Source organism: Rhineura floridana, chromosome 8, assembly GCF_030035675.1.
Source record: "Rhineura floridana isolate rRhiFlo1 chromosome 8, rRhiFlo1.hap2, whole genome shotgun sequence".
Lineage (NCBI taxonomy): Eukaryota > Metazoa > Chordata > Lepidosauria > Squamata > Rhineuridae > Rhineura > Rhineura floridana.
The window spans coordinates 4,501,851-4,518,126 of record NC_084487.1 but is presented as its reverse complement, the minus strand read 5'-3'; the positions used below and the strand labels follow the sequence as shown (position 1 = coordinate 4,518,126).

At 46.5% G+C, this 16,276-nt stretch overlaps 1 protein-coding gene across 3 annotated transcripts in view; it reads right to left on the bottom strand.

Moving 5' to 3' along the window:
* Positions 1-4,258: 4,258 nt before the first annotated feature.
* The window catches only part of NRF1 (nuclear respiratory factor 1), an 89,665-nt gene continuing 77,647 nt past the window's right edge, over positions 4,259-16,276 (bottom strand). For all 3 annotated transcript variants that reach the window (XM_061638022.1, XM_061638021.1, XM_061638024.1), the window contains exon 11: positions 4,259-6,450. In XM_061638022.1, the coding sequence (XP_061494006.1) occupies positions 6,287-6,450 (164 nt within the window). In that variant the 3' untranslated portion in view covers positions 4,259-6,286. The remainder of the gene's footprint in view (positions 6,451-16,276) is intronic.

The window sequence follows — 16,276 nt, the reverse complement described above, 5'->3', positions numbered from 1 at the left end:
ATGATGTCCATGTTGATTCCCCCACTCCTACACCAATACATTAATAGAAACACAGGAAGCTGCCTTATACTGAGTCAGACCATTGGTCCATCTAGCTCAGTACAGCCTACACTGACTGGCAGTGGCTCTCCAGGGTTTCAGACAGAGGACATTCCCAGCCCTACCTGGAGACGTCGGGGACTGAACCTGGGGCCTTTGCCATACAAAGCGTGACTGCCACCAACTTACAGCTTTTCCTAACATCAGTCTTTCTTGCCCAGAGACCCTTTATTATCCAGAGCTGTTACTCTCAAACAGGTAGCTGCTTCTTCGGAGCACCTGCTCTCAACCCTGCCAGCCCTTTTTGCTCAATAGGATCATAGCTGGCCCTTTAACCTTCACTAATCATTTGTTAATTAGAAGGTCACAGTCCTCCGGTTTAAGCCCTGCTTGCTTGCAGCTGCCACAGTCTATGTAACCCTCTCCCTCCTCCGGCAAACCTCCATCAGTATTTTAATGTGCTGCAAGAAATGGGCAAGGAGGAAGGAAGGTAAAGTTGGGAGCCAGGGCTGGCACAGATTAGAGCAAGAGGAAAGTGTCAGGTTAAAAAATCTGCAGAGGTGGAGAGCCCATAGTGTAGGGTTGGTTGCATGCAGAAGATCTCAGGTCCAGTCGCTGGCATCTCCAGTTAAAACAGGTACAGGTACAAACAGGTGATGGGAAAACGTAAAAACCTAAGAAGAGCCTGCTGGATCAGGCCAGTGGCCCACCTAGTCCAGCATCCTGTTCTCACAGCGGCCAACCAGATGCCTATAGGAAGCCTGCTAGCAGTATCTGAGTGCAGGAGCACTCTCCCCTCTTGTGATTTCCAGCAAGTGGTATTTGGAAGCAGCCTGCCTCTGACCATCAAAGCAGAACATAGCCATCGTGGCTAGTAGCCATTGGCAGCCTTACCCTTCATGAATTTGTCTAATCCAAATTCCAAATACCCTGTGGAACTCCCTACCCTTAAATATCAGACAGGCGCCATCTCCGTTATCTTTTCGGCACCTATCGAAGACCTTCCTCTTTCAACAAGCCTTTTAAGTTGAAACCTTATCCCAGTCTGCGTCTGTGTTGGAATTGCTTTTTAATATGTTTTTTTAATTGCTGTAAACGCCCAGAGAGCTTCGGCTATTGAGCAGTATATAAATGTAATAAATAAATAAATAAACAAACCTTTTTAAAACACACACACAATGTTTTTTAACTTTTTAGAATGACGTCTTCAAAGCTTTAAAAAAAATGTTTTTAAAGTTGTTTTGTTTTCATGTATTTTAAAGTCTGTTTTTATGATGTTTTAAAGTGTTAGTGCTTTTGTTTGCCGCCCTGGGCTCCTGCTGGGAGGAAGGGCAGGATATAAATCAAATAATAAATAAATAAATAATCCTCTTTTAAAGCCATTGGTCATTAATGCCTCCTGTGAGAGCAAATTCCACTGTTTAACTGCACGAAGGACTGTCCTTCACTGCGTGAAGTTTTGTCTGTCCTGAATCTTCCATCATTCAGCTTCACTAGATGTCCATGAGTTCTAGTGTTAGAGAAAAATGTCTCTTTATCCACTTTCTCAATGCCATGCATGATTTTATACATTTCTATCATGTCATCTCTGACTTGCCTTTTCTCAAAATTAAAAAGCCCCAAATGCTGCACCTTTCCTCATAGGGAAGTCATTTTTCTGAACCTTTTCCAACTCTACTATACCCTTTTTGAGGTGAGGCAACCAGAACTGTACACAGTATTCCAAATGCTGCCGCACCATACGTTTATATAACATCATTATGATATTGGCAGTTTTATATTCAAAACCTTTCCTAATTATCCCTAGCATGGAATTCGCCTTTTTCACAACTGCTTCACACTGGGTCAACATCTTTATCTAGCTATCCACTGCAACTCTAAGCTCTTTTTCCTGGTCAGTCACCGCCAGTTCAGACTCCATGAGCATATATATGAAATTAATTTTTTCCTCTCCAATATGCATAACTTTACACTTGTTTACATTGAACTCCATTTGCCATTTTACCACCTGTTCACTCCATTTGGAGAGGTCCCTTTGAAGCTCTTCGCAATCTTTTTTTGTTCTCACAACCCCGAACAATTTAGTATCATCAGCAAACTTGGCCACCTCACTGCTCACCCCTAACTCTAGATCATTTATGAACAAATATTCCTCCTCTCTGCTTTGTTTCCTATCACCACTATTTGCCTCAGTTGCTCAGGCTCCCTTCTTAGCTGCAAAGGTTAGTTCAGGCATAGGGATCTGCCCTATATTCTCCACTGTGAAGAAAGATGTGAAGAATTCATTTAGCTTCTCTGCAATCTCCTTGTCCTGCTTTAGCACACCTTTGCCTCCCTTGTCATCCAAGGATCCAACTGCTTCCCTGGACAGTCTCCTGCTTTCATTTTAAAGATTTTATTTAAAGATTTTTTTAAAAAAATGTTTTTCGCAATGGGCTCCTCAAATTCTTTTTTTAGCATCCCTTATTGTCTTCTTGCATTTCTTTTGCCAGAGTTGGTGTTCCTTTTTATTCTCCTCATTTGGAAAAGACTTCCATTTTCTGAAGGAAGCCTTCTTGCCTTAAATAGCCTCTTTGACTCTGCTTGTTAACCACGCTGGCATCCTCTTGGCCCTGGTGGTACCTTTCCTGATCTGTGGTATACACTCCAGTTGAGCTTCTGAAATTGCATTTTTAAACAACTCCTAAGTGTTTTTAAGTGATTTGACCCTCTGGCCTTGGCCTTTCACCTTTATTTTAACCAATCCTCTCGTTTATGGGAAGTTTCCTCTTTTGCAGTGACATGCGACTGTGTTGGATTTTCTTGGCAATTGGCCACTTACATGCATGTTTAACTTAATAGCATTATGGGCACTGCTCCCATTCAGTTCAACAACACTTACATCTCGCACCAGGTTCTGGGCCCCACTTAAGACTAAGTCCAGGGTCGCTGTCCCTCTGGTCATGACCACAGTCATTTAGGGTATCTAGAAATGTTACCTCTTTGTCATGACTGGAACACATATGTAGCCAGTCTATGTCAGGGTAGTTGAAACCATCCATTACTGCAACATTTCCTCTTTTGGATGATTTCATTTTTCATCTCAAGATCTTCCTGAGTATTTTGATCAGGGGGATGATAGAACATCCCCAGTATTAAATTACTCTTGGGGCCTGGTATCACCACCTATAACAATTCTGTGGAAGAGTCTGCTCCCTTGAGACTTCTAGCTTGTTGGATTCAATGCCCTTTCACGTACAGAGCGACACCACCTCCACTACATCCTTCCAAAATAGTTTACATCCAAGGATAACTGTATCCTACTGGGTTTCTTTGTTCCACCAGGTTTAAGTTATGCTCAATATATCAGTGCTGTCCCTCTAAGATCAAGGTCTTTCTTTGCCTAGGGCTGAGAGAGCTATTGCCAGTCAACAGTTGAAAATCCTGGCCCAGATGGATCCACGGCCTGACTCATTCAGACGGCTTCGTATGCACTTAAGGAGGTCGATTCAGTTCCAGTGCTGCCCATTTCGTATGCCTGGCCTTGCTGCCTGTAGGGCAGGAATGGGGAACCTCCAGCTCTCCAGATGCTGTTGGACTCCAGTTCCTATCAGTCTCAACCAGCATCACCAACAGGCAGGTATGATTGGAACGAGTCCAGCAACCTCAAGAGAGCATCAGGTTTCCCCATCTGGGATTTAAAACCAGAGGTGCCAGGGGATTCAGCCACATGCTCCACTATGGAGTCATTGCCTTTTCCCAAGGGGAGTTTATGTTTCTCATCTAAAGCCTAACATCACCATTTCTTAAAGACATGGGATGCAATGCGCTTGGGAAAGGTGTAGGATGATGGCCAGACAGGAAGCTGGGAAAATGAGGGCAGGCTTGAGCACGCAATGGGAGCGCAACCAGAGGGAGGGAGAGGCAAGGCATCAAAGTGCTACCCACTGAACACTATGGCTTTGGTATCGTGTGGGTTCTGGTGAACACTCGAAGTCCTAGATGTCCCTTGCCCTAAAATGAATGGGAAGCTGTTGCTCCCACAGGAGTGCTCCATGTAGCTTCCATGTTTTCAAATGCATCTCTGCAACCCATGAGGACTAGAAGCTTGCTTTAAAAGCATGCACACACCCATACATAAAAAGACTTTCAGAGATTTGAGCTCTACATGAGACAAACAAGCCCAATATTAAGCTCTGCCTTTTGTCACCGAATGGAGAGAAGACTCAACAACGGCAAGTTATAGACACGTCTGTAACAATTTATTGAATGAGGCAATAGACAGAATTGGGGAAAACAGCAGGAACTTCCATGCTCTGCTACAGGAGGGGGGGGCGGCGGCTGGAAACGAGGACGGTTTTTCTTTGGGTCTTGGGGAGTAATGTCTCAGTCTATCAGAACGTTATTCCATTGCCAAAAAAAGGAACATTGACTTTAAAGTCACACCTGACATCTTCACGACGACAATAATAAAAAATAATATTTTTTTAAAAATTAAATTGGAGACCTGGGTTTTGTTTCTATGGGAAGAATTCCCTCCCCTCAATTTAAGTCCAGGGGTAGGGTGGATGAGGGGAGTATACATTTGAGATTTTCCATTAAAAAAAAGCTGAAGTTAAATACAAGAACCTCGAAAAAGCAAAGTCCTGCCTCAAAAGGTTGAGACGGCCATGGAGAAGTGTGGAAATGACTGCATAAAATGAAACAAGGAGTAAAATGAAACACGGTGCGCTGTCCCAGTTGGAGGGGGCACTGCATTAAGAAAAGAGGGTGATCCCCATCTGTGTGGCAATGACAGAGTTTTGCTTAGCGAGGGGCCAGTGTGAGCCAAGTAAAAATCAGCTACTGAAAACGTCCTGGGGAGAGGCTGCTCAACACAGCTGTGGGACGGGACAGCCCACCCTCTGGGCCACCTTCCTGGGGCCATCACCTTTCCATTGACCTACTCTGTATAGTGACTGCTGGTGCCCAGCCTTGCAACCTACATCACTTCACGACACTTGATCATGCGCCTGTGCGCAGCACAAAGAGCTGCTGGCACTTGATGTTGAGCTGCTGACCAAGGTGCACAGATGCCTCCTTGGCAATGGGAAGGGATGTGCACTGTTGGGCTTGTGTGGTGGGCTTGAGATAGTCTGAATGGCCCACCTAGTGAGAAGGGGGATATTGGACAGGTTTCTGGCCAGGCTGAGCAGCTGTACAGGGTGCGATGTGACAAAAAGGAAATCAAAGTGAGAATGGCTGATGTGGTGTTGGAAAGAGCAGTTTGCAGTTTCATGGAGCAAGTGCAGGCGTTAGAAGGGCGGAGGGGGGAAATATCTGGCTTATGACCCAGAAGTCCCTCACCAGAACCTGCCACCAATAGCCAACGGCCAATATCTCAGCCACGAGGCCAAAGAGGGTCCAGTGGACAGCCAGGGAAGGTGGGCAGAAGTGTTGTCTGTGTCCCTGTCCAACACCCTCAGGGCCCTTCCTTCATGGCTCCCTTACGCCTTTCTGAGCGTGTCATTCCAAGGAAAGAGGTTCTTAAAAAATGCAAGCAAAATTTATCCGTGGGGAAAGGAAAAGGTTTTGGGGTGGGGGAGCTTCAAGTGTGGACTTAAAAAGGAAGGAGGGAGGGCAGGATCTGCTTCGACAGGTCACCAAAGAGCTATGGAAGGAAGGAAGGCCCTTCCCTTCCTTATGGGATCCAGAGTCAATAGATCACAGCCCTCGCCATCTCCTCCAGGAGATTCTTACTCTTTTAATGCCTTCTCAAGGAAAAAAAGTAGTCTTTTCCCAATTTGTCTTTTCAAACCTTGCTCTCTCTTTTTTTAAATGTACGTTCATGTTAAAATGACACCTAATTCTCAACACAAGGACAGCAGAAGAGCCTGGCCTCTGGGAGCCTCTGCAAGGCTGGGGCCATGAAAGTCTGCAGGGAGTCCTACCATGGACCCCCAGCCCTGAGAAGGGAGGGCAATAAACCCGTTCAGATCTCAACCCGCCTTTAAGGAAGGGTGGTCCATGCAGTGGGAGAGGAAGGCTTGGCTTAGCCTGTCCCAGTCAGGCCTTCTCAGTCTCGCAAGGCCAGAGAGGCACTGTAAGGCCATGCTCCAATATACCCCCCTTTGCTCTCTCCATTCCCCCCCTTTTTGTTAACAAAATCTTTCGCTTCCAAATCTGCAAGACTCAAATGCCACCTGATTGCATCTCCACAGAGGCGTAGAAAAAACTATTTGCACAAGAGAGGAGGAAGCTGCAGCATCATGATCCTGCCGCTTTGCCATCACTGTTCCAACGTCACAACTTCCACCGCCTGGCCGTCCATGGTGACGGTGCTGTCTGTTATCCGTGCGGCCACGGGCGCCATGGCGACCTGGACAGGGCCATTCCCCTGTGCAAGGCTGGTTACCACCGTCTGGTACATACTCACGGGGATCTGGACGAGCCCTGCAGTGACAAAGAGAGAAAAGAGGGTTACTTTGACGAAGGCCGACAATGGCCACAATGAAGGGAGAATGAGGCACTTGAAAATTCCTGCAACAATTTGACAAAGCGCAAGAGAAGCAGAAGGGACCAACCCTCCATCTATAAAAAGAGCCCTATCAAGCCATTAGGCCCCTTTGCCCCACAGATCAGCCTACACTAGGAAAGGAGGCCTTTTTTGAGCCCACAGGTCGCGTTCCCTTCTGGGAAACCTTACAGGGGCCACAGACCAGTGGTGGGTGGGACCATGAATGCAAATGTTACCTTCATATAGTAGGCTGCTTTCGATAATGTATTTTAAGATCTGTTTTTATGATGTTTTAAAGTGTTTTTAGCGCTTTGTTTGCCGCCCTGGGCTCCTGCTGGGAGGAAGGGCAGGATACAAATTAAATAATAATAAATATATATATACACACACTCTCTCTCTCTCTTCCCCCTCCATCCAGACAAGCAGGAGCATTTGTAGCCTGGGGAGAGTTCTGAGGGCCAGACAGAGTCGCCTGGAGAGCCACGGTTGGCCCCTGGGCTGGAGGTTCCCTGCCTCTGGCCTAGGCAATCTGTGCCACAGGCAGAAAGGTATGAATGCTGCTTTTGGGACTCCAGACACCCTTTTATTTATATTATATGTTATATAATATTAATTTTCAGGAAAATATGAATCAACAGTAAACAAACAAATCATACAGGCAAGTGTCAGAAGTGATCATATACTCAAAAGGGCCATCTGCACAAGAAGCCCAAAGACAACGGGGGTATCACTGCTAGTCCTATTCAGAGTAGACCTACTGAAGTTAGTGGGCCTGTCTAACAGGTTTATTCATTTCAATGGGTCTGCTCCAAGTAGGATTTGTTGAATACAACCCAATGTTTTCAAAGACCACATCAATTTCATCCTAAGAGGTCCCTTCATAGTTGAAGGATGTATAGTGGTTTTAGTCATCCTTGTCTCGTTTCCACACATTCTTCTGAGGAGACTTTTCCTGAGGCCTCAGTTCCCAACTGTGCTCCTGGACAGATGGATAGACAGACAGACACAGTTCTGTGGGAGGAAAATCCCCTCTTGTGCCATTGGGGCTACTCTAGAACATTGGTCTTCAACTGGTGGGTCAGGACCATGACAGGATCACAGCCTGATTTAAGATGGATTGCAACAGAAGCACTACCACCATAAAAATATGTGGTAAAAACAAGTAAAATAAAAACATGTCCCCCAATGTACGTCTGGGTTAAAGGTGGGCCCCAGATCTGAAAAGGCTGAAGGCTATTGGTTTAGTACCATATTAAAAATGATAAAGCATCTTTAACAAAAATCTTGATCTGGGAAGCTGAATCCCTGAGCCAAGTTCTGGAGGAGGCACCAAGTGGACCCACCATGGACCTTCTCGGTGAGGCTGGTTCCGTTCCTAGGCTTTCCATTCCTTGAAGGTCACTGTTTCACAACAGGAGGCAACAGAATATGATTGAGTGTCCTCATGTCACTCTGCTGCGCAGACAGGAAAGCTTATGTCTTAAGCACTCTGATCTGGTGTCCGAGGCAACTCCAAATTTGGCAGCTGTGGGCCCTGCCCTGGTTGCTTTTTCTTGGATGACCCTGGAGGTCTTGGGACACCGCCACGTAACACCACCTTGCCCAGGCAAGCAGGTAGAAGCCTGCCCAAGACAGACAGATGGGACTTAAAACAACAGCATACTGGAAGCACTGGGCTGGGAGTCTTTAGGCCAAAAAGTTGTTCCGGTAGGAGACACTGAAATGAATTTCCTTGAGCAACTGAGAACATTTTGACATGGATTCATAGTCTTACGGAATCAAACTAGACAACACATCCAAGATGTTTATAGTTTAGCAAATAGCAGTAGGAGGGACGTGGAAGTTTGACTGGAACTACAATGCGAGGAGACAATTTAACCTCTTCCCCAAGTGCCAAATTCCCCATGAAAACCACCACCACCACCGTTCCAAAGCTGATAGGAAAAGCTTATTATGTACAGGCCAGTTAAGAGAAACTTATCTGGATTGGTCATGTGCTCATAGTTTTCTCTCCCCCCCTCACACTAATTTAGTTACTTACTTCCTGATTTGACCAAAGCACAGTTTACAGTTACAATTGAGCCTGGCAAACTATCAACTGAGCCAAGGTGTTAGTGACTTCTGTTATAAATAGGCCTCCACATCAGCTATAGGTGTCAAGACAATTCCAAAAGAAGTACCTGTTATTCTGTGCAGATAGCTTTGCTATAGATATGGTCAGGGTAAACCACAAGAAATGGTCTTAAAATTAAGCTGCTTTTTTTTTTGGCAATTTAAAAATCTTGAATAGATGCCAGACGAAGGTGTTAAAACGTGCTAAGGCTCTAAACTCCGACCCACTACACAATCCAGATCACAATGAGCCACAAGCAAAGATCAAGAACATTGCAAACGGTGGGGATGGAAGAAAATAGCTCTAGAGGAAATAAAGCCAAAGTTCCAGGCCAGAGAGTAACATGGCCCACTATTAAGTTTGCACCCCCCCCCCCACTAATTCATTTAAAAACAGCAGAGATTCATTTAGGGACATAAGCCCAGAATTTGTGGTAAAAATATTACAGTAGAACCCCACTTTACAGAGCTTCACTTTACGGAGCTTCGCTAATGCGGCGGTCTCAATTAGACACAATTAGGCTAAAGCCCCAACCATATGGCGCTTGTTCTGCTTTTACAGTGGTTTTCGGGAATCGCGTGCCATTCTATTCAATGAGTTCCGCTTTTCAGCGGTTTTCGCTTTTAACAACAGGGGTCCGGAACGTAACCCGCTTTATGAGTGGGGCCCTACTGCATAAGAATTAGTTTGCACCAAACTTTGCCAACCTGGTGCCCCCCAGATGTTTTGGATAGGGGCTGATGGGAGTTGTAGTTGAAAACATCTGGAGGGCACCAAGTTGGCAAAAGCTGATTCATACAGTGCCATTAACACACATGGCCCTTCACAGAATAATCTGAGCAAAAAGCTCTTGCCTCAAAGCGCTTACAATCTAAATTTGAATGGGGAGGGAGAAACGTTTTTTATATTTTCTGCATCTTGCAATATTCAGAGGTATTTCTGAAGTCACCGTGCCTGTTGTGTCACTTCATTAAAAATATGAATAAACCTGTGAAAGGAAAAGGCAGCTGCTCTGTTGTTACTGGGCAGAGAGTGTATTTAGTTACAAATCTGGAACTGTCAGTCAGGAAAAAGACAGAAGAGACGGAAAAGAAAAGAAAAAGTGGGCAAGACTGAATGAAAGGAAGAAAAACAAAAAGGTCAGCGTGCGACAAGGCAACTACGAACATGACCTCTCAAGCAAACAGGCTGGCCCACCCTCTCTGATGCAGTCGTTCAACCTGGCTTCACCTCACACAGAGCATGGAAGCTTATAGATGGGAACTGTGTGTGTGTGTGTGTGTGTGTGAGAGAGAGAGAGAGAGACAGAGAGAGAGAGAGAGCGCAAATGGGGAGCACACACACGTGCACGCATGTCCTTTACTGCACAGGGGGAGTGAGCCAAATAGCCTCAGCATCTGATGCAAATTGCTGCTGCAGTGCTGAAAAGTGGGCAAGGGGGCATCCAAAGGGGGAGGAGGCAGGCAGGGTCCTGTGGTGTGCTGTACCCAAGAGCAGAGCAGAGCCACCCGCCCTTGGGAGGCACATGATTAAAGCCCCTGAGACATGGTAATCAGGCCCGGGATTGTCACTATGTCGCATCTGCCCCTCTGGTTAGCTTTAATCTAGCTGGCACATGTTAATCTAAATCTTGGTATTTCGGACCCTTTCAATGGTATTAAAGAGAAAATCCCCTTGCTCACAACTTGGGGAGGGGCAGGGTGAGTAGGTGGGTGGGAGTGTTTGCAAGGACTGGTGCTCCTCCCCGGCATTACAGCTGGAACCATCCTGCACAAATAGAGGTGCACAAACTCTGGGTGCAATCCACGAGGAGGAGGGAATGAAGGGGAGCGGTCCCAGAGTGTGCTTCGGAAGGCATCCCAGAAAATTCAGTGAGCTCAGAATTTGCTGCTGCTGCTAGGTGGATGACTAACCAGGACCGGCTTTAGGGGGTGCCTCTTACAGGTTTTGAAACAGCTTCACAGGCACCGTGCAGATCACTTTGAAGGCCTGTACCAGCCTTCCCCAATCACAGTTGTGTTGGCTGGGGCTGATGGGAGCCAGTTTGGGACTTGGGTAGCTCCAGAACTACTTCTTCCTGCATGTGCCTGCCCAACTGGAGATCCTCCTTCAGGAGAGGGTTTTTTTCTTCAAAGGTTAGGTGAGCAGCCGCTACAGAAAGGGCCTTCTTATTTGTGGCACCTCATTTCTCAGCTGTTCTCCTTAGGGAGGCTAGTTTGGTGCTACACTAGAGGCCCAGGTGACCTCAGTGGCTAGGAGTGCCTTTTACCAGCTTCAGCTGGTAAGATGGTTGCGGCTGTTTCTGGACTGGGATAGCCTGACCACTGCTGTCCATCCACTGGTAACCTCCAGGCTGGATTACTGTAATGTGCTCTATGTGGGGCTGCCCTTGAGGTTGGTCCAGAAGCTGCAGCTGGTGCTAAATGTGGTGGTGGGACTGCTCACTGGGGCAGGGTATCCCCAACATGTCACACCACTGCTGAAAGAATTGCACTGGCTGTCCATTAGCTACTTAGCTAAGTTCAAGGTTCTGGTTTTGCTTTATAAAGCCCTATACAGCTTGGGAGCAGGATACCTGAAAGACCGTCTTATGCCTTATACACCCAGTGGATCACTATGTTCTGCAGGTGAAGGCCTCTTATCAGGAGGTCCGTTCCACACAACATAGGAAGCAGACCTTTAGTGTTGTGGCACCTACCCTTTGGAATTCCCTCCCCTTAAATATTAGACAGGCGCCATCTCTGTTATCTTTTCGGCGCCTACTGAAGACCTTCCTCTTCCAACAAGCAGAGTCCTTATCCCAGTCTGCGTCTATGTTGGAATTGCTTTTTAAGATGTTTTTAAAGCTTTTTTTTTAAAAAAAGATGTTTTTAAAGATGTTTTGCTTTAATATATTTTAATGTTTGTTTTTATAATGTTTTATAGTGTTTTTGTTTGCTGCCCTGGGCTCCTTCTGAGAGGAAGGGCGGGATATAAATTTAATAACAACAGCACCACTACCACCTCATGTCTTTTCAGCATAAAAGCCCTTTTTAATCATCTCAGGACTTTTCTCAAATGAGACAAAATTGATTTTACCTGCTGCTGTGCTGTAGTTTTGCATCAGGTGCTGGGCTAGTCACTCTCTCTCTCTCTCTCTGCCTGCTTAACCTACCTCATAGGATTGTTGTGATAAATAGGCAGATAACAGGCCAAGGAACTACTGCACCCATTCTATGGCTTGCTCACAAGGCAATGTATTCTTTGCAATCCGTACTACTGACCAAGCAATGAATGGCTTGCAAATCATCTACGCCTTTCTTTAGTGGAAAGAGGAGCTCTTTCAGATCCACTGCTGCTACTGCAGCCTTCGCCAACATGACTGGGGCTGATGGGAGTTGTAGTCCAGTACATCTGGAGGGGACCAGGTTGGCGAAGGCTGTGCTGCTGCGTGAATGAGGTGAGAGGGACTGTTGAAATGCTTCTCCTACCAAGACAGGCAGGACGCTGCTCTGGGACTCAGCCAGGCATAAATAAAGTGGTGACAGGACACAGTCCAGGAAAGTGGGGGAAGCTCCCTGGCCTTCCTTCCCCATGCGCTGCCCTTGGTTGGCCTAACGCCCTTCCTCGCTGCCTTCCATGCCTCTGCTACCGCCTGGCTGCCCGATTAAGGAGCTCCGGGGTGTTTCGGCCACATGCCCTGCTGACGGTGCTCACCTCGGGCCATTCACCAGGTCACCGCTGGGTTTCTCCACAGAGCTGTGCAGACCCGCCAGAGAGAAAACAGGAATCCTGTACTTACGTGAAGTGCTGTTCTTGAGGAAGAGCAGGAGGAGAGCAGGCACAATTCTTCAGGATAACCCAGTGATGGCTGGTGGCCATTGGGACTGGTAGGGCAGAAGGCAGGGAGGCCCAACAGTAGGTGGCGCCAGAGCCAACTCATTTTAGTTTTGCCTCCAGCTTCCCCCTGCTCTGGGTGTAAGTAAGAAAGCAGGGCAGGTGAGGGCTGGCTGAGGTTGGCAGGGCAGCGCCTCATTTTCCCTAATGGACCAGCCTCCACACAGCACCTCCCATGAGCAAGGGGCAGGGCCAGCTGCTGACTGGCTTCTCCTTGGGAGGGACTCTCCTCCCAACTCCCCAAGACCAGACTGGAAAAGCTGCTAGATGTGTGAGTATATCACACAAACACACCCACGTATGCAAAACCCTACCAATAATTAACCAACAGGGACATCTACTAGAACCAGCAAACGCACCTTAACGGGCAATCATAGAATAGTAGAATTGGAAGGGGCCCATAAGGCCATCCAGTCCAACCCCCTGTTCAATGCAGGAGTCCAATGAGGGAGCAGAGGTATATCCCAGGAAAGCCTCACCCTTTGTCCCCACCGGGCTTTTCCTCTCTTGTACTGAGGCAAGAAATTAACGACCAGAGATGGGGAAATTGTAGCAAAGCAACACGTTCTTATGAATTATGGTTACAGGAAGCAGCCGTATATTGAGTCGGACCACTGGTTCATTTAGCTTAGCACTGTCTACACCTGCAGTTCCCACACTTTGGCAAAGGATCTTCACAGACAAGCTGTGGACCCCCTGAATGAAGCCTGGAGATCACTGGCGGTCCACCGACCACAGTCGGAGAACAGCTGGGCTGCACTAACTGGCAGAGGCTCTCCAGTGTTTCTAGGGTTTCCAGGTTCAGGGCCTGAGACTGATCCTGTATCTTTGTTGTTGTTATGTGCCTTCAAGTCGACTAAGACTTATGGCGACCCTATAAATCAGTGACCTCCAAGAGCATCTGTCATGAACCACCCTGTTCAGATCTTGTAAGTTCAGGTCTGTGGCTTCCTTTATGGAATCAATCCATCTCTTGTTTGGACTTCCTCTTTTTCTACTCCCTTCTGTTTTTCCCAGCATTATTATCTTTTCCAGTGAATCATGTCTTCTCATTATGTGTCCAAATTATAATAACCTCAGTTTCATCATTTTAGCTTCTAGTGACAGTTCCGGTTTAATTTGTTCTAACACCCAATTATTGGTCTTTTTCGCAGTCCATGGTATGCGCAAAGCTCCCCTCCACATTTCAAATGAGTTGATTTTTCTCTTATCCGCCTTTTTCCCTGTCCAAATTTCACATCTGTACATAGAGATCGGGAATACCATGGTCTGAATGACTTTGGTGGTCAGTGATACATCTTTGCATTTGAAGACCTTTTCTAGTTCTCTCACAGCTGCCCTCCCCAGTCCTAGCCTTCTTCTGATTTCTTGACTATTGTCTCCATTTTGGTTAATGACTGTTAATGTCCTCATTGTCAACTTTAAAGTTACATAGCTCTTCTGTTGTCATTACTTTAGTCTTTTTGACGTTGAGCTGTAGTCCTGCTTTTGTGCTTTCCTCTTTAACTTTCATTAGCATTCGTTTGAAATCATTACTGGTTTCTGCTAAGAGTATGGTATTGTCTGCATATCTTAAATTATTGATGTTTCTTCCTCCAGTTTTCACACCTCCTTCATCTTGGTCCAATCCTGCTTTCCGTATGATATGTTCTGCGTACAGATTAAACAAAGAGGGTGATAAAATACATCCCTGTCTCACACCCTTTTCTATTGGGAACCAATCGATTTCTCCACATTCTGTCCTTACAGTAGCCTCTTGTCCAGAGTATAGGTTGCACATCAGGACAATTAAGTGCTGTGGCACCTTCATTTCTTTTAAAGCACTCCACAGGGTGATTTTCTTCTGAAATTCCTTGCTCCATTCCATTATCCAACGTATGTTTGCAATATGATCTCTGGTGCCTCTTCCCTTTCTATATCCAGCTTGGATGTCTGGCATTTCTCACTCCATATATGTTAAGAGCCTTTGTTGTAGAATCTTGAGCATTACTTTACTTGCATGGGATATTAAGGCAATAGTTCGATAATTACTGCATTCTCTGGGATCCCCTTTCTTTGGAATTGGGATATATATTGAACGCTTCCAGTCTGTGGGCCATTGTTTCGTTTTCCATATTTCTTGACAAATGTTTGTCAAAATTTGGACAGATTCAGTCTCAGTAGCTTGTAGCAACTCTACAAGAGGAAGGCCAAACAAGAGATGGATTGATTCCATCAAGGAAGCCACAGACCTGAACTTACAAGATCTGAACAGGGTGGTTCATGACAGATGCTCTTGGAGGTCACTGATTCATAGGGTTGCCATAAGTTATAATCGACCTGAAGGCACATAACAGCAACAACTGATAGGAAACCCCCAAAATGCATGGCAAAGGCCAGCCTGAGTTCCCAAGGGCAAAGTGGGCCCTTGGAGAAGAGGCCCAACCGGCTGACCTCAGAGGTGTGCTAGATATAATGACCTCAACAAAGCAGTGGCTGCACCGTGGCCTCTTGTTCTCATTTCAGAATCTGCAGCGCAAAGTGTATGTTTGTGTGGGGGAAAGAGGCTGATTTCTCCTGCAAACGCCCTGCGCAACTGTTTACTAGCTACAGATTACTGCAGTCACATGATCTGCTTTCCAACAAAGCCAAGCTGTTCCTGGGAACGAGAAGGTCACTGGGAGATGTGGGGTGTAAGAGAGAAAAAGGCAGGCAGGTGGGCACCACCCTCCGCAGTGCATCAGGGGCATGATTTGCAGCCAAAAGGGGCTACAGCACTGCTGCAAAGTTCCTGGTACCACGCAGAAGAGAGATGTCAGTACATTCCGTTCTTCGCCATCCATCTAAACAAAAGTGAAAGCAAATGCTTGCAAAGTGCTTCACCAGCCTCTCCCCGTACTGTTCACTTCTCGAGTTGCACTCAAGCGAGATGGGAAAAGTGGCGCTGGAGAAGAAGGGGTTATGGAGAAATAAGATTACACATGAATGCAACGCGCAAGCAGTTGGTGCGTGCCAGTTGCTCTCCTTAATCGGTGCTGGGCTTCTCCTGAATCCCATTCTGAATACAGCTTGAGCCAAGGCCGTTCCAGGCAGCATTAAGAAGTACTGCAGGTTCAGGGACGGGCCATGGCTCAGCAGCAGAGCATCTGCTTTGCATGCAGAAGGTCCCAGGTTTGATCCGCAGCATCTCCAGGTAGAGCTGGGAGAGACCCCTTCCTGTGCCAGTCAATGTGGATAATATTGAGCGAGAGGGACCACTGGTCTGGCTTGGTATAAGGCAACTTCCTGTGTTCCTACCACAACTAGATGAGGGGAAATTGGGGCAATTGCCCTGGGCGCAACTTAGTATTAAGTGTGCTGTATTAACAGTTATTAAAATATGTAAATGGACTGCCTTCAAGTTGATTCCAACTTATGGCAACCCTAGGAATGGGGTTTTCATGAGGCTGAGAGGCAGTGACTGGCCCAAGGTTACCCAGTGCGCTTCATGGCTATGTGTGGATTCGAACCCTGGTCTCCCAGGTCGTAGTCCAACACCTTAACCACTACACCACACTGGCTCTCATTAAAATATGTAATACTTTCATTTCCATTTGGAATAACTGGAATAAAGCCTGTTTTCAAGCGGGAAGATGAACAGCCAAGAATCAACACACTCAGAGGCTCAGTTAGGGCAGTGGGCCAAGCAGGCAGAGAACACCCGCACAGCTTTCCATTGGCCCAGGGCCTATAGCCTAACACAATAGAGGACATTGAAAAACTGCTGGCGATGGCCGTGAAGGTGTTCAACGAGT